At 46.5% G+C, this 17,698-nt stretch overlaps 1 protein-coding gene across 1 annotated transcript; it reads left to right on the forward strand.

Moving 5' to 3' along the window:
• The first annotated feature begins 253 nt into the window (after positions 1 to 253).
• On the forward strand, positions 254 to 17,204 carry LOC120993478 (tRNA selenocysteine 1 associated protein 1). The gene is made up of 7 exons (XM_040421981.1): positions 254 to 340; positions 1,888 to 1,985; positions 2,276 to 2,375; positions 3,906 to 3,958; positions 4,624 to 4,774; positions 4,909 to 4,942; positions 16,548 to 17,204. Exons 1-7 carry the CDS (start codon positions 317 to 319, stop codon positions 16,682 to 16,684), a joined length of 597 nt encoding a protein of 198 aa, XP_040277915.1. The 5' UTR covers positions 254 to 316; the 3' UTR covers positions 16,685 to 17,204.
• Positions 17,205 to 17,698: the final 494 nt, after the last annotated feature.

A 17,698-nucleotide genomic window follows, 5' to 3' on the forward strand; every position in this document is an offset into this window, starting at 1 on the left:
AATTTAAAATATATGAAACCCTCCTCCTGTCCCATGAACAGTGCACATGGAGAATTCTGGAATGTTTTCACCTCATCTTAGTCTATTGCAGCTCACTGCTACTACAGGCAATAGGAACATTGGTCGCCAACAAAATGGCGGCGTCCCTGTATGAAGCTAGAGGCCGCGTCCTTCCCCGTGTGCTGGAGAGATTGCCGGAAGTAGCGCAGTTCTTGAATCCGATTGGCTGAACGGACATTCTGCCAATCAGATAGGAGGGGAGGGGCTTTGGTAGAGCTGAGTGTGAGCTCCGAGTGGCGGTGGTGAAGCTGCGGACATGGCGAGTCTGTGGATGGGAGATGTAAGTGCGGGGGGATGTGCTCATAAGGACCGGCAGAGCAGCGTGCAAGAGCCGAGCCCCCTCACTACACTACAACTCCCAGCATGGTCTAGCGGGGGCTTTTTAATTTAGACGCAAGAGTCCAGAGCAAGCTGGGAGTTGTAGTTCATTATCAGGAGAAGGGTTGATTCTGGACATGCTGAGAGTTGTAGTGTCAGGAGGAGAGGTGGGTTCTGGGCATGCTGAGAGTTGTAGTGTCACGTCAGGAGGTGGGTTCAGGGCATGCTGAGAGTTGTAGTGTCACGTCAGGAGGAGAGGTGGGTTCAGGGCATGCTGAGAGTTGTAGTGTCACGTCAGGAGGAGAGGTGGGTTCTGGGCATGCTGAGAGTTGTAGTGTCATGTCAGGAGGAGAGGTGGGTTCAGGGCATGCTGAGAGTTGTAGTGTCACGTCAGGAGGAGAGGTGGGTTCAGGGCATGCTGAGAGTTGTAGTGTCACGTCAGGAGGAGAGGTAGGTTCAGGGCATGCTGAGAGTTGTAGTGTCACGTCAGGAGGAGAGGTGGGTTCAGGGCATGCTGAGAGTTGTAGTGTCACGTCAGGAGGAGAGGTGGGTTCAGGGCATGCTGAGAGTTGTAGTGTCACGTCAGGAGGAGAGGTGGGTTCAGGGCATGCTGAGAGTTGTAGTGTCACGTCAGGAGGAGAGGTGGGTTCAGGGCATGCTGAGAGTTGTAGTGTCACGTCAGGAGGAGAGGTAGGTTCAGGGCATGCTGAGAGTTGTAGTGTCACGTCAGGAGGTGGGTTCAGGGCATGCTGAGAGTTGTAGTGTCACGTCAGGAGGAGAGGTAGGTTCAGGGCATGCTGAGAGTTGTAGTGTCACGTCAGGAGGTGGGTTCAGGGCATGCTGAGAGTTGTAGTGTCACGTCAGGAGGAGAGGTAAGTTCTGGGCATGCTGAGAGTTGTAGTGGTGAGGTCAGGAGGAGAGGTGGGTTCTGGGCATGCTGAGAGTTGTAGTGTCACGTCAGGAGGAGAGGTGGGTTCTGGGCATGCTGAGAGTTGTAGTGTCACGTCAGGAGGAGAGGTGGGTTCAGGGCATGCTGAGAGTTGTAGTGTCACGTCAGGAGGAGAGGTAGGTTCAGGGCATGCTGAGAGTTGTAGTGTCACGTCAGGACGAGAGGTGGGTTCAGGGCATGCTGAGAGTTGTAGTGTCACGTCAGGAGGAGAGGTAGGTTCAGGGCATGCTGAGAGTTGTAGTGTCACGTCAGGAGGAGATTCTGGGCATGCTGAGAGTTGTAGTGTCACGTCAGGAGGTGGGTTCAGGGCATGCTGAGAGTTGTAGTGTCACATCAGGAGGAGAGGTGGGTTCTGGGCATGCTGAGAGTTGTAGTGTCACATCAGGAGGAGAGGTGGGTTCTGGGCATGCTGAGAGTTGTAGTGTCACGTCAGGAGGAGAGGTGGGTTCTGGGCATGCTGAGAGTTGTAGTGGTGAGGTCAGGCAGGGATGGCACAGATGTGGCTGCAGCATGTGCCGCGCTCGGCCCCGGTGATCAGGTTCCTGTCTTTCCTCTGACAGATCGATGAGAACATGAACGAGGCCTCTATCACTCAGGCCTTCCAGTCCATGGGGGAGTCCGTCCTCAGCGTCAAGATCATCCGCAACCGCTTCACGGGGTAAGATCATCCCTGAGGTTATACTCGCTGTGCATCCTCATCGTCGTCATCAAAAATGTTCTACCGTTTTGGGCATACACCACAGACCTGTCTCCATGGTTACAGACTACAGATAACCCTGTGTAGTCAGATCGTGCCATCAGACAGCAGAAGAGAGGGGACTGCACGGGATCAGACAGGGTTTGTGTCTGTGGAGACACACGGGTCTGCGCAGGAGATGTGTAATGGGGGCTGTTCATATTTTATGCTGTACAGTCATGTGACTATGTGTTTTCGTTCCTCTGTTCCAGCGAACTCTCCGGTTACTGCTTCGTAGAATTTCCCAACCAGGACTCGGCTGCCAGGTGCCTGGTGAACGTGAATGGGAAACTGGTACCCGGCGCCAACCCTGTGAGTACGAGGAGTGTCAGCACCAGGGGGGGGAGGAGCACTCAATGTAAAACTGACGAATGTAGAAGCTTAGGGGGCGGAGCATCAAACAGAGAATCCCTGTCATGCTCCGCCCCTTTAGCCCCTGCACCAGGCATAGTCTGCTGATTCAGTTTTGTCTGGAGTGTTACTTTAAGAGATTAAAGGGGTTTTCCAGGATTTTCATATCCCCTGAGGATAGATTATTATAAAAAAAAAAAGAAAGTAAGTGGACAACCCCTTTAAGGCTACATTCACACTTGCATTGTTCTTTTCCGGTATCGAGATCCGGCAGAGGATCTCAATACCGGAAAAAAAATTCCGTTTAGTCCTCATGCATTCTGAATGGAAAGAGATCCGTTCTGTGTTGTGACCAGATGCCAAACCGCTGCAAGCTACGATTGTGTCCGGTCATAAAAACGGATCTGTTGCTGAAAACAATGTAAATTGATGGCGACAGATCAGTTTTTTTTAGGAGCCTAAAAAACGGATCCGTCGCCCATTGACTTTCAATGTATTTAGTGGCGGATCAGTTTTTTTTTTTTTTTTTTTTCCATTTTTATTTCAGACAACTGCATCCTAACGGAACAGATGCATCCTGATGCGCAAAATCAAAACGGATCCGTTTAATTCCGGTATAGCAAGTGTGAAAGTAGCCTAACCTGTACGATGATCCCCAGAGCCAGAATCGTCATTTCTTTGTTCACCTCCCCATCCCCAAGAGGTCCTGTGTAAACCAACACGGTATCAATCCGATCTATAGCAATAAAGGAGCGGGTGCGTCAGAATATGAGACACTGTGCTTAAATTTTTTTTTTTTAAAAGCTGTAAATGGTAACAAAAACCCTATAAATGTATCTCCATAATGGTAGCGACCAGCAGAATGAATCCGCCGTGTCGTTATCATGCAGTGAACGCTGTAAAAACGAAACCCCAAAAGCAGTGGAGGGATTGCTTCGTTCTTTTCACTCTCTCGCCCCAAAAATTGTAAGCCCGCGGTCCGTCATTCGTTCTGTGCTGAAACCAGTGTCACTGGAGCCCGTAACTCTATGAAAAATGGGTTCCAAAGCCCCAAAATAAGGGAAACGGAAGATTGAAGAAAAATGAGCAGATAACTATGACCGATAAAACCAGTCCTTACAGATAACAGAAGAGATGCTGGGAGCTGTATGATGAGGACAGGGGCGTCTGCACCCAGGGCACCAGAGAAATGAGATGGCGCTGTCCCCCACCTGATGCCCATAGGAGCAGCTCACCCTGGCACAACTAGAGGGCAGTACAGGACATATAATACCGCACTGTACTGTAAAGAGGCGCTACGAGACAACCAGTACAGGGGTTTACCAATGAAATAACCATATTGATTGGCTGGATCGGAGTCTGGGGTGATGTATGTTGAGTCTGGTTTCATCTTAGGGTGGTCCAGGAAAGACCCCCGCAGGCCGAACCTATTGTATCTGAGGGAGCATTGTATTTCCTGATACAAAGTAACAGAACTTATTTATTTTGCAGCCCAAGAGATTCAAGTTGAAACACGCGCTGTACACGAAGCCGTCGGACCCAAGGTGAGCGGTTATACCCTGGCATCACGTGCGCCGCCCTGTGACTGTCCGCCAGACCCCTCCCTGACATGGTGGATGAGCCTCGCTGACCTCCTTTAAAAGGGGCAACCCGTACAATCGGCAATTGCAATGAATTTTAGTGGATCCTAGATCCAAAGTCGCTTTGGTCAAAACTTGATTTGAATGCTGTACAGAGATCTGTCTCCGTACAGCGTTAAAATGTATGGGCTCTGGCGAGGCGAGTTATCGCTGAAGTTCTGCGGGACTTCGGTAAATAACTTCTGGACCTGATTTTTAAAGTTTAAAGCTGGTACCAAAGCCGACTTCGGATCCATGTTTATTCCCGCAAGACTTCCGGGAATAACTCTCCTCGCCAGGACCCATACATTTTAACGCTGTACGGAGGCGGGCATTAAAACGAAGTTTGGAGCAAATCGACTTTGGATCTAGGAAGCTCGATCCGCTCAACACGAATTAGGTTTATATTACTGTATTTCAGTTCTGGGAGTGCAGCCTGCAGTGTAAAGAATGGAGATTTTCGTTCTGGTTAAAAATGGTTTTCGCAAATCACAGGGAAAGCTTGAATGCCGCACTTTAACTGCTCGGGCAGAGCTGCTGAAATGTAGCGGTGCGTTTTCTGGGTTCTGATTACCTTCTCTCATCTTTAGTCCTGCATCGAGGAACCCAAACACTGAATACATGAACGCCTTTAACTACTACACCCAGCAGTTTCAGCAGATGTTCACCAACTGGAAGTACGACCAGAAAAATAACAGCTACACCTACCAGCAGTACGGCTACACTGAAAACAACTGGCCGGTAAGTTAGTTCTGCTCACACAGCTGCAATCTGTTACAGTGTGTCAGTGAGACCTCGCTCTGGGGTTCAAACGCAGCAACCGCCCAGATTTCTAACTTCTTGTTCTTCTGTTTTGTTTTGTTCTTTTTTCTTAGACTTCTGAAGAGTTGGCAGAGGAGGATCTGGAAGGTAATATTCTGAGATCATTGTACTGCAGGGCATGCTGGGAGTTGTAGTGTCGTTATAGGGAGAAGATCACCCTTGTGTGGGATATAGGTGCTACAGGCTATTTAAAGGGCTTTTCTGAGAGTTTTGAATGATGATCTATCCTCTGGATAGGTCATCAGTAGCTGATCGGTGGGGACAGGGACCAGAGGATAGGTCGCCAGTTAAAAAGTCTTGGAAAAACTCCTTTTAGGGTCCATTTACACGTCCACATCCGTTCCGCAATTTTGCGGAACAGGTGCAGACCCATTTATTTTCAAACGGGTCCGCACTTCCATTCCGCAAAAAAAATAGAACATGTCCTATTCTTTTCCGCAATTGCGGAAAAGAAAGGCATTTTCTATGAGAGTGCCGGTGTCCGTGTTTTGCAGATCCGCAATACAACCAGCCGGCACCCCCGTAGAACTGCCTATTCTTGTCCGCAATTGCGGAAAAGAATAGGACATGTTCTATTTTTGTCCGGAGCTAAGGACTGGAAGATCGGGGACGCACTCTGGAAATGCGGACAGCACATAGTCCATTCCTGCCCCATTGAGAATGAATGGGTCCGCACCCATTCCCGATATTGCAGAACGTGACGTGTGAATGGACCCTAACTCCCATCCTCCACCCACCTTATGAGGTTATCGGCCCACATGCTGCCCCTACTGCTGCTTCAACCCTCTCTATGGTGTTACGACACAAGGATGGTCTGATTGTAAGGGCCCATTCACATGACTATATTTTTGGTCCGCATCCGGTCTGCATTTTTTTTAGTGGATCGGATGCGGACCCATTCATTTCAATGTCCACATCTGCATGTCTGTTCCGTGGCCCCGCAAAAAAGATAGTACATGTCCTATTCTTGTCCACTTTTAGGACAAGAATAGGCATTTCTAACATGTGGGACACACACAGCCAGTGTCTGTGATTTGCGGATCCGCAAAATCTGATACGGTAGTGTGAATGGACCCTAAGGGGGCATTCGCACAGCTGTTAAAAACGGTAAAACGGTCTGTTTTATGACTTTACACGGATGCTCTTTGCAAAAAGGCCATTGTAAGGGGGCTGTTGGTCCCTGAAAACGGCCAAGGAAGGCCACTATTTAGTGGCTGTTAAAGCGGCCATGTGAATAGTCCCACAGACTGCCACGTTGTGACGGCTGTCTTTCCGTCATGTGACCCAACAGTTGGCATTGGGGTGTTTTCTCAGCGATCACATGGTCGGGTTTCCAGTCTTACAAAAGAAGTTTAAAAAAAAGGGCAGCTAAACTGTAGAAGAACAAATAGAAGAACAAATATTTTTCCCTTAAAGGGGTTTTCCCATGATTAATGTAAAAAAATTGAAAATCGGACATCACATAATACATGGCAATCTTTCTAACAAAGCTGGAACCACGTTCACTGCTCTGCTGGATTTCAGCCTCTTGCACACGGTCAGTGGAACCTACAGAGAAAATGTATAATGGGAATATTTGTGCCACTTCTGGTTTTTGGTTACAAATACTGATGCAAAAATACTGCCTGTGTGAAAGAGGCTGAAGGGTAGTCGTGTCCTCTCTGCTGCAGATCTCTCCCTATCACAGCTCAGGAGACAGCTGAAGGCACAGTGCTTACCGATACGCTAGGCCAGGATTTAGCGGAGTGGAGTGGGCCCCTGTCCGAGCCTGCTCTGCTCAGTTGAAAGCTTTGGATAGCAGGAGAGCTTTCAGCGAAGCAGTAGCCCGCTCGGCTCTGCTAAATCCTGGCGTGGTGCAGCGGTAGGTGCTGTGCCAGGATTTGGCTAGGATTAGAGGACTCGGGCAGGAGCAGCGCTCGCTTGTGTCCCCGTTCCACAGTACGCTGGAACCCGTACGTCACTGACATGTCAGCTGTATGAATGGACTGATTCTTGAGTGCTTAGGAGAGACCAACTTCAGCTGCCGATTTATTTTTAGTGAAAAAACTAAATACATTAATAAAGTGTATTAGAAAAATTATTTTTAGGACATTTCCAACATTTTTAACCACCTCAGCCCCCAGTGCTTAAACACCCTGAAAGACCAGGCCACTTTTTACACTTCTGACCTACACTACTTTCACCGTTTATTGCTCGGTCATGCAACTTACCACCCAAATGAATTTTACCTCCTTTTCTTCTCACTAATAGAGCTTTCATTTGGTGGTATTTCATTGCTGCTGACATTTTTACTTTTTTTGGTATTAATCGAAATTTAACGATTTTTTTGCAAAAAAATGACATTTTTCACTTTCAGTTGTAAAATTTTGCAAAAAAAAACGACATCCATATATAAATTTTGCTATAAATTTATTGTTCTACATGTCTTTGATAAAAAAAAAAATGTTTGGGTAAAAAAAAAAATGGTTTGGGTAAAAGTTATAGCGTTTACAAACTATGGTACAAAAATGTGAATTTCCGCTTTTTGAAGCAGCTCTGACTTTCTGAGCACCTGTCATGTTTCCTGAGGTTCTACAATGCCCAGACAGTACAAACACCCCACAAATGACCCCATTTCGGAAAGTACACACCCTAAGGTATTCGCTGATGGGCATAGTGAGTTCATAGAACTTTTTATTTTTTGTCACAAGTTAGCGGAAAATGATGATTTTTTTTTTTTTTTTTTTTTTTTTTCTTACAAAGTCTCATATTCCACTAACTTGTGACAAAAAATAAAAAGTTCTATGAACTCACTATGCCCATCACGAAATACCTTGGGGTGTCTTCTTTCCAAAATGGGGTCACTTGTGGGGTAGTTATACTGCCCTGGCATTCTAGGGGCCCAAATGTGTGGTAAGTAGTTTGAAATCAAATTCTGTAAAAAATGACCAGTGAAATCCGAAAGGTGCTCTTTGGAATATGGGCCCCTTTGCCCACCTAGGCTGCAAAAAAGTGTCACACATCTGGTATCTCCGTACTCAGGAGACGTTGGGGAATGTGTTTTGGGGTGTCTTTTTACATATACCTATGCTGGGTGAGAGAAATATCTTGGTCAAATGCCAACTTTGTATAAAAAAATGGGAAAAGTTGTCTTTTGCCAAGATATTTATCTCACCCAGCATGGGTATATGTAAAAAGACACCCCAAAACACATTCCCCACCTTCTCCTGAGTACGGGGATACCAGATGTGTGACACTTTTTTGCAGCCTAGGTGGGCAAAGGGGCCCATATTCCAAAGAGCACCTATCGGATTTCACTCGTCATTTTTTACAGAATTTGATTTCAAACTCCTTACCACACATTTGGGCCCCTAGAATGCCAGGGCAGTATAACTACCCCACAAGTGACCCCATTTTGGAAAGAAGAGACCCCAAGGTATTCGCTGATGGGCATGGCGAGTTCATGGAAGTTTTTATTTTTTGTCACAAGTTAGTGGAATATGAGACTTTGTAAGAAAAAAAAAAAATAAATCATAATTTTCCACTAACTTGTGACAAAAAATAAAAAATTCTAGGAACTCGCCATGCCCCTCACGGAAAACCTTGGGGTGTCTTCTTTCCAAAACGGGGTCACTTGTGGGGTAGTTATACTGCCCTGGCATTTTCCAGGGGCCCTAATGTGTGGTAAGTAGGTAAATGACCTGTGAAATCCGAAAGGTGCTCTTTGGAATGTGGGCCCCTTTGCCCACCTAGGCTGCAAAAAAGTGTCACACATGTGGTATCGCTGTACTCAGGAGAAGTTGGGGAATGTGTTTTGGGGTGTCATTTTACATATACCCATGCTGGGTGAGAGAAATATCTTGGTCAAATGCCAACTTTGTATAAAAAAATGGGAAAAGTTGTCTTTTGCCAAGATATTTCTCTCACCCAGCATGGGTATATGTAAAATGACACCTCAAAACACATTCCCCAACTTCTCCTGAGTACGGCGATACCAGATGTGTGACACTTTTTTGCAGCCTAAATGCGCAAAGGGGCCCACATTCCTTTTATGAGGGCATTTTTAGACATTTGGATCCCAGACTTCTTCTCACACTTTAGGGCCCCTAAAATGCCAGGGCAGTATAAATACCCCACATGTGACCCCATTTTGGAAAGAAGACACCCCAAGGTATTCAATGAGGGGCATGGCGAGTTCATAGAAAAAAAAAATTTTTGGCACAAGTTAGCGGAAATTGATTTTGTTTATTTTTTTCTCACAAAGTCTCCCTTTCCGCTAACTTGGGACAAAAATGTAAATCTTTCATGGACTCAATATGCCCCTCACGGAATACCTGGGGGTGTCTTCTTTCCGAAATGGGGTCACATGTGGGGTATTTATACTGCCCTGGCATTCTAGGGGCCCTAAAGCGTGAGAAGAAGTCTGGAATATAAATGTCTAAAATTTTTTACGCATTTGGATTCCGTGAGGGGTATGGTGAGTTCATGTGAGATTTAATTTTTTGACACAAGTTAGTGGAATATGAGACTTTGTAAGAAAAAAAAAAAAAATTTCCGCTAACTTGGGCCAAAAAAATGTCTGAATGGAGCCTTACAGAGGGTGATCAATGACAGGGGGGTGATCAATGACAGGGGGGGGTGATCAATGACAGGGGGGTGATCAATGACAGGGGGGTGATCAGGGAGTCTATATGGGGTGATAACCACAGTCATTGATCATGCCCCTGTAAGGCTCCATTCAGACGTCCGTATGCGTTTTGCGGATCCGATCCATCTATCAGTGGATCCGTAAAAATCATGCGGACGTCTGAATGGAGCTTTACAGGGGTGTGATCAATGACAGGGGGGTGATCAGGGAGTCTATATGGGGTGATCAGGGGCTAATAAGGGGTTAATAAGTGACGGGGGGGGTGTAGTGTAGTGGTGCTTGGTGCTACTTTACTGAGCTACCTGTGTCCTCTGGTGGTCGATCCAAACAAAGGGGACCACCAGAGGACCAGGTAGCAGGTATATTAGACGCTGTTATCATAACAGCGTCTAATATACCTGTTAGGGGTTAAAAAAATCACATCTCCAGCCTGCCAGCGAACGATCGCCGCTGGCAGGCTGGAGATCAACTCTCTTACCTTCCGTTCCTGTGAGCGCGCGCGCCTGTGTGCGCGCGTTCACAGGAAATCTCTGCCATCGTGAGAGGACGCGCCGGCGCGTCCACTCGGAATGAATCAACCACCTCCAGGACGCGTCTGTGCGTACAGCGGTCCGGAGGTGGTTAAAGTGTAACTGTCATTCTTTTTTAATTTTAAATTTTTTTTTTTTTGTGTAACGTATAGGGGCAGTGATACTAACCATTTTTGTAATATACTTTAATTACTTAAATCGTACATTTCTATTAGAAAAATAGCTCTAAAGTGGCCCATTTTGAGCCTTAGCGACGCTCCTCTGTCTTCTGTTTACATCACTGTGGAGACTTGCTCATCACTGTCTGTGTTATGTAAACAGAAGACAGAGGAGCGTTGCTAGGGCTCAAAATGGGCCACTTTAGAGCTATTTTTCTAATAGAAATGTACGATTTAAGTAATTAAAGTATATTACAAAAATGGTCAGTATCACTGCCCCTACACATTACAAAAATAAAAAAAAAGAATGACCGTTACACTTTAAAGTTTAGTTACTCTTTAAAGGGCATCTGTCAGCAGTTTTGTCCCTATGACACTGGCTGACCTGTTACTTGTGCACTTGGCAGCTGGAGGCGTCTGTGTTGGTCCCATGTCCATATGTGTCCGCATTGCTGTTTTATTACACGCAAATGAGCCTCTAGGAGCAGCGGGGGCGTAGCTATACTGGAAGCAGGGGACGTGGCTGCTATGTGGCCCACCCAGGAGCAGTATTCTACAATAACATTGTGTACAGTGACATGACATAGAGTATATATGTAGGAAACGGATTGAGCGTCTGTCAGGCCTGGTCTGAGAGTGATCTTGACTAGTCACGGGAGGAGGGGATTGCGAAGAAGTTGCTGTGGGACCCAGTCATTTCTAGCCACTGTCTAGGAGCAACGGGGGCGTTGCCATTATACTGAGTCTCTGCACCTGCCGCACCCTCTGCACTTTGACTGCTCCAGGCACTGAAAATGGGGTCATGTCTGGTCCTGTCAAAGTGCAGAGGGAGCAGAGCCTCTAGGTGTAATGGTAACGCCCCCGTTGCTCCTAGAGGCTTAGTTGCATATATTAAAACATAATTTTTCTCAGCAACGCGGGTACATATGGACATGGGACCAACACAGAAGCCTTCAGCTGCCGAGAGCACATGTAACAGGTCAGCCAGTGTCATAGGGACAAAACTGCTGCCAGATGCCCTTCAAGGCTCGTGCACACAGCCATTGCCATTTTTGCAGTCCACAAAATGCGGATACACAAAACACGGATATTGTTGTGTGTTCCGTATTTTATGGAATGTCCTGCCCTCTATAGAACTGTCCTATCCTTGTCCGTAGTGTGGACAAGAATGGGACATGTTCTATATTTTTGTGGGCCACGGAACAGACATATGGATGCAGAAGGCACACGGAGCGCTTCCCGCATCTTTTGCAGCCCCTTTGAAGTGAATGGGTCCATGTCTGACCCGCAAATATACGGATTGGATGCGGCCCAAAAATACGTTTGTGTGCATGAGCCCTTACTGTTAAACACCTCCCTCCCCCATCAGTTTTGTAAAAATAGATAAAAAATGACGCCCCACCGCAGCTTCTAGCTCTGCCCCCCAATGGCCATAAATAACAGTCGAGTCCCATTATGCTGAACACTTCCTGTTTTCGGCAGCGTGTGGTGAGCTGGCTCGGTAGGTATATAAGGTGTGGTGAGCTGGCTCGGTGGGTATATAAGGTGTGGTGAGCTGGCTCGGTGGGTATATGAGGTGTGGTGAGCTGGCTCGGTGGCTATATAAGGGGTGGTGAGCTGGCTCGGTGGCTATATAAGGGGTGGTGAGCTGGCTCGGTAGGTATATAAGGTGTGGTGAGCTGGCTCGGTGGGTATATAAGGTGTGGTGAGCTGGCTCGGTGGGTATATAAGGTGTGGTGAGCTGGCTCGGTAGGTATATAAGGTGTGGTGAGCTGGCTCGGTGGGTATATAAGGTGTGGTGAGCTGGCTCGGTGGGTATATAAGGGGTGGTGAGCTGGCTCGGTGGCTATATAAGGGGTGGTGAGCTGGCTCGGTAGGTATATAAGGGGTGGTGAGCTGGATCGGTAGGTATATAAGGTGTGGTGAGCTGGCTCGGTGGGTATATAAGGTGTGGTGAGCTGGCTCGGTGGGTATATAAGGGGTGGTGAGCTGGCTCGGTGGGTATATAAGGGGTGGTGAGCTGGCTCGGTGGGTATATAAGGTGTGGTGAGCTGGCTCGGTGGGTATATAAGGGGTGGTGAGCTGGCTCGGTGGGTATATAAGGGGTGGTGAGCTGGCTCGGTTGGTATATAAGGGGTGGTGAGCTGGCTCGGTGGGTATATAAGGGGTGGTGAGCTGGCTCGGTGGGTATATAAGGGGTGGTGAGCTGGCTCGGTGGGTATATAAGGGGTGGTGAGCTGGCTCGGTGGGTATATAAGGGGTGGTGAGCTGGCTCGGTGGGTATATAAGGGGTGGTGAGCTGGCTCGGTGGGTATATAAGGGGTGGTGAGCTGGCTCGGTGGGTATATAAGGTGTGGTGAGCTGGCTCGGTGGGTATATAAGGTGTGGTGAGCTGGCTCGGTGGGTATATAAGGTGTGGTGAGCTGGCTCGGTGGGTATATAAGGTGTGGTGAGCTGGCTCGGTGGGTATATAAGGTGTGGTGAGCTGGCTCGGTGGGTATATAAGGGGTGGTGAGCTGGCTCGGTGGGTATATAAGGGGTGGTGAGCTGGCTCGGTAGGTATATAAGGGGTGGTGAGCTGGCTCGGTAGGTATATAAGGTGTGGTGAGCTGGCTCGGTAGGTATATAAGGGGTGCGATAGGCTGTCTGCACACACATCCCTCATTGGATATTGGGGACACATCGCTAGGATATGCTTCCAATGTCTGATACTGTAGGTGCGGGCGCCATCCATTCACTGCTATGGGAGCGCTGAAAATCGCCTAGCGCTGGCTGTGTTAGCGCCTCCCATTCAATTTAATTGGACTTCAAAAAATAGCCGAGTGCGCCAGTTGGCCATTTTCGGTGCTCCTATAGGAATAAATGAAGGGCGGCAGTGCCTTCATTACTATGGGGGCTCTGTTCTAAGGAAAGGTGCGGACATTAGGGGCATATCCTAGCAATATACACCCTATGTCCAACATGGCACAACCTGTTTTAACCCCTTAAGGACCCAGGACGTACCGGTACGCCCTATTTCCCGAGTCCTTAAGGACCCAGGGCGTACCGGTACGTCCTGACTTAAAATCTGTATTCCGGCGCCCCAGGGGTTAATTGGAACGGGATTTCGGCTGAAATCATTCAGCCGGCATCCCGTAACAATGCAGGGGGGGGTCATTTGACCCCCCGTGTCGGCGATCACAGCAAACCGCAGGTCAATTCAGACCTGCGGTTTGCTGCGCTTTTTGCAGTTTCTGATCGCCGCGGTCCCTGACCGCGGGGATCAGAAACTTTAGAGTGGCTAAAATAAATATTTTTCACCCCCCCCTGCACCCCTGCACGATTTTATGCCGGAGGGTGGTGCGGGGGGGTTGTCGCATGCGGTGGGGGCGTTGCGGGAGGCGGGCGGTGCGGCAGGCGGGATCGCGATCCCCCGCCCGCCTCCCCATGAATGATCGTTGGCTTCTAGTGGTTATACCAGGGTGCCAGCATATTGCTGGCACCCTGGTATAAACGGCTGACATCTGTGAAGATGTCAGCCGTTTAACCCTTTCCATACCGCGGTCCGTACGGACCGCTGTATGGAAAAAGTTAACTGTCATCGGTCAGGGAGCTCCCTCCCTCTCCATCGGGGGGCTGCTGTGCCTTTGCAGCCCCCCGATGGAGAGGGAGAGAGCCCCCCTCAGCCCCGTGCTTACCCTTCCCCGTCTGCGAAGTTCTGAGCAGTACTGAGCAGACGGGGAAGGTTCCCATGGCAACAGGACGCCTGCTGCCATGGGAACCTGCTGTCCATGGTGCTGAACAGATCTATGCTGAAAGCAAGTAAAATACAGTACAGAACAATATATATTGTACTGTACTGTATTATACAGACATCAGACCCACTGGATCTTCAAGAACCAAGTGGGTCTGGGTCACAAAAATGTAAAAAAAAGTGAAAAAAGTTAAGATAAAAAAAAAAACATTTTTTACTGAATAAAAATTAAAAAAATAAAATACACTACACATATTAGGTATCGCCGCGTCCGTAACGACCTGATCTATAAAACGGTCATGTTACTTTCCCCGCACGGTGAACGCCAGAAAAATAAAAAAATAAAAACTATGAGAAAATTGAAATTTTGCCCACCTTACTTCCCAAAAAAGGTAATAAAAGTGATCAAAAAAGTTGCATGTACGCCAAAATAGTACCAATCAAACCGTCATCTCATCCCGCAAAAAATCATACCCTACTCAAGATAATCACCCAAAAACTGAAAAAACTATGGCTCTTAGACTATGGAGACACTAAAACATGATTTTTTTTGTTTCAAAAATGAAATCATTGTGTAAAACTTACATAAATAAAATAAAAAGTATACATATTAGGTATTGCCGCGTCCGTATCGACCGGCTCTATAAAAATATCACATGACCTAACCCCTCAGATGACCACCGTAAAAAAATAAAAACAAAAACTGTGTAAAAAAAGCCATTTTTTGCCATCTTACGTCACAAAAAGTGTAATAGCGAGCGATCAAAAAGTCATATGCACCCCAAAATAGTGCCAATCAAACCGTCATCTCCTCCCACAAAAAATGAGACCCTACTCAAGATAATTGCCCAAAAACTGAAAAAACTATGGCTCTTAGACTATGGAGACACTAAAACATTTTTTTGGTTTTAAAAATGAAGTTATTGTATAAAACTTACATAAATAAAAAAAATTGTATACATATTAGGTATCGCCGCGTCCGTGACAACCTGCTCTATAAAATTACCACATGATAAAACCTGTCAGATGAATGTTGTAAATAACAAAAAAAAAAACGTGGCAAAAAAGCTATTTCTTGTTACCTTGCTGCACAAAAAGTGTAATATAGAGCAACCAAAAATCATATGTACCCTAAACTAGTACCAACAAAACTGCCACCCTATCCCGTAGTTTCTAAAATGGAGTCACTTTTTTGGAGTTTCTACTCTAGGGGTGCATCAGGGGGGCTTCAAATGGGACATGGTGTCAAAAAAAACAGTCCAGCAAAATCTGCCTTCCAAAAACCGTATGGCATTCCTTTCCTTCTGCGCCCTGCCGTGTGCCCGTACAGCGGTTTACGACCACATATGGGGTGTTTCTGTAAACTACAGAATAAGGGCCATAAATATTGAGTTTTGTTTGGCTGTTAACCCTTGCTTTGTAACTGGAAAAAAAATATTAAAATGGAAAATCTGCCAAAAATGTGAGATTTTGAAATTGTGTCTCTATATTCCATTAAATCTTGTGCAACACCTAAAGGGTTAACAAAGTTTGTAAAATCAGTTTTGAATAGCTTGAGGGGTGTAGTTTCTTAGATGGGGTCACTTTTATGGAATTTCTAATCTAGGGGTGCATCAGGGGGGCTTCAAATGGGACATGGTGTCAAAAAACCAGTCCAGCAAAATCTGGCTTCCAAAAACCAAACGGCGCACCTTTCACTCTACACCCCGCTGTTTGGCCGTACAGTAGTTTACGGCCACATATTGGGTGTTTCTGTAAACGGCAGAGTCAGGGCAATAAAGATACAGTCTTGTTTGGCTGTTAACCCTTGCTTTGTTAGTGGAAAAAATGGGTTAAAATGAAAAATTTGACAAAAATATGAAACTCTCAAATTTCCTCCCCATTTGCCAATAACTCTTGTGCAACACCTAAAGGGTTAACAATGTATGCAAAATCAGTTTTGAATACCTTGAGGGGTGTAGTTTCTTAGATGGGGTCATTTTTGGGTGGTTTCTATTATGTAAGCCTCGCAAAGTGACTTCAGACCTGAACTGGTCGCTAAAAATTGAGTTTTTGTAAATTTCTGAAAAATGCATCTAAAATGCATCTAAACTTCTAAGCCTTATAACATCCCCAAAAAATAAAATATCATTCCCAAAACAATTCAAACATGAAGTAGACATATGGGGAATGTAAAGTCATCACAATTTTTTGGGGTATTACTATGTATTACAGAAGTAGAGAAACTGAAACTTTGAAATTTGCTAATTTTTTTCAAATTTTTGGTAAATTAGGTATTTTTTTGTGCAAAAAAAATAATTTTTTTGACTTCATTTTACCAGTGTCATGAAGTACAATATGTGACGAAAAAACAATCTCAGAACGGCCTGGATAAGTCAAAGCGTTTTAAAGTTATGAGCACTTAAAGTGACAGTGGTCAGATTTGCAAAAAATGGCCATGTCCAGAAGGTGAAAATGAGCCCGGTCCTCAAGGGGTTAAAAAAATAAAATAATTGAAAAGCAGAATTTTTATTTCTATAAAAATGACCTAAAACAAACCCCTCATGAATCACTAAAATGGGTCCAAAACTTGTTGGTTGCAGCCCCTGGTTTAGGGTATATGATTGGGGACCACCATCCATTGTCTGGTTGTGTTTATCCGCAGACCCCAACCCCCAGGTGGACGTGGCCGAGGCCAATAAGCAGTTCATGGAGCAGAGTGAGGAGCTGTACGACGCTCTGATGTCCTGCCACTGGCAGCCGCTGGACACAGTCACCTCCAAAATACCAAATGAATCGTGACCCCCGCACCCAGAGACCCCCCTCTGCCGCCCTGGACCTCTGTTCATCTCATCTCTCCGGGACCCCGTTACGTGATGGACGCTGCTCGCGGTGACCGCGTTGCTTGCGGCTTAGCCCATGTTCTGGAGGAGGCAGCCGTGAGGTTACATGTACGTCTCGTGTATCAGGATGAACATCACTCGCCTGTCCATGGGAGGACAAGGTCATCCACTCCTCTGTAAATAACACTTTCTTATATACCATACTTTGCCTTTCAGTTCCTCTCCATTTCAAGCTCTCTGCTTGCTGTCAGTGTATGAAAACATTTGGAAACCGATTACCTATTCTTACATAGCTACTTAGACAGGTTTCTGAAGTTACTACGTTTGGTTCTAAGGGTTGCCAACACTGGTGCACTGTAACAAAGCTCAGCTGTGAGAAGTACTGTGTCAAGAGGGATTTTCGGTATCTGCCAGCAAGCAGAGATCTTGAATGCTGCAGATATTTTCAGTATCCAACCATTAAACTTTATCTAAAAATACTTGAAATGTCAGAAAATATTTCATTTCATACAACCTGCTCGGTGATTGTAATGGCCCTCGCCGTATATCGGCTCTGTCAGTGGGGGCGGAGGCGGCCGTCATCGCAGCAGCGTTAAGTGACGGGTATAATCACCGTCTATTAGATCGCCCGTTTCCCATCTCTGTTATCTCCGCTCTCGTTGTGCGGATGCTGACGGATGACAGCTCCACACCGGCAGCTGCCGCCCACCGGCTCTTATCTACAGCAGCCTTGATGGATTAACCCTTTTGCTGCTAAAGTGAACACACAGCCTGATTTTACCTCGGTGCTCAATACGTAAATCCACATTTTTGCAAAATGAATCTGCAGAAGCTGCTGCTCCCTGAGGCAGAACATATATCAGGACCGCACAGCGGCAAAAGCATGTGGTGGAGTGGTCGGGTGTTGTACCACCCTAGGGCTGCTGTTCTGAAAGAGGTGTCTCCCCAAACATCACATGCACGTACCTTCAGC

The sequence above is a fragment of the Bufo bufo genome, chromosome 1 (assembly GCF_905171765.1).
Source record: "Bufo bufo chromosome 1, aBufBuf1.1, whole genome shotgun sequence".
NCBI lineage: Eukaryota > Metazoa > Chordata > Amphibia > Anura > Bufonidae > Bufo > Bufo bufo.

Excerpts from the sequence above, each read along its gene's own strand:
- LOC120993478 (XM_040421981.1), top strand. The coding sequence starts at position 317 with ATGGCGAGTCTGTGGATGGGAGAT. Across the intron at positions 341-1,887 it reads CGAGTCTGTGGATGGGAGAT|ATCGATGAGAACATGAACGA; the intron begins GTAAGTGCGGGG and ends TTCCTCTGACAG. Across the intron at positions 2,376-3,905 it reads TGGTACCCGGCGCCAACCCT|CCCAAGAGATTCAAGTTGAA; the intron begins GTGAGTACGAGG and ends TTTATTTTGCAG.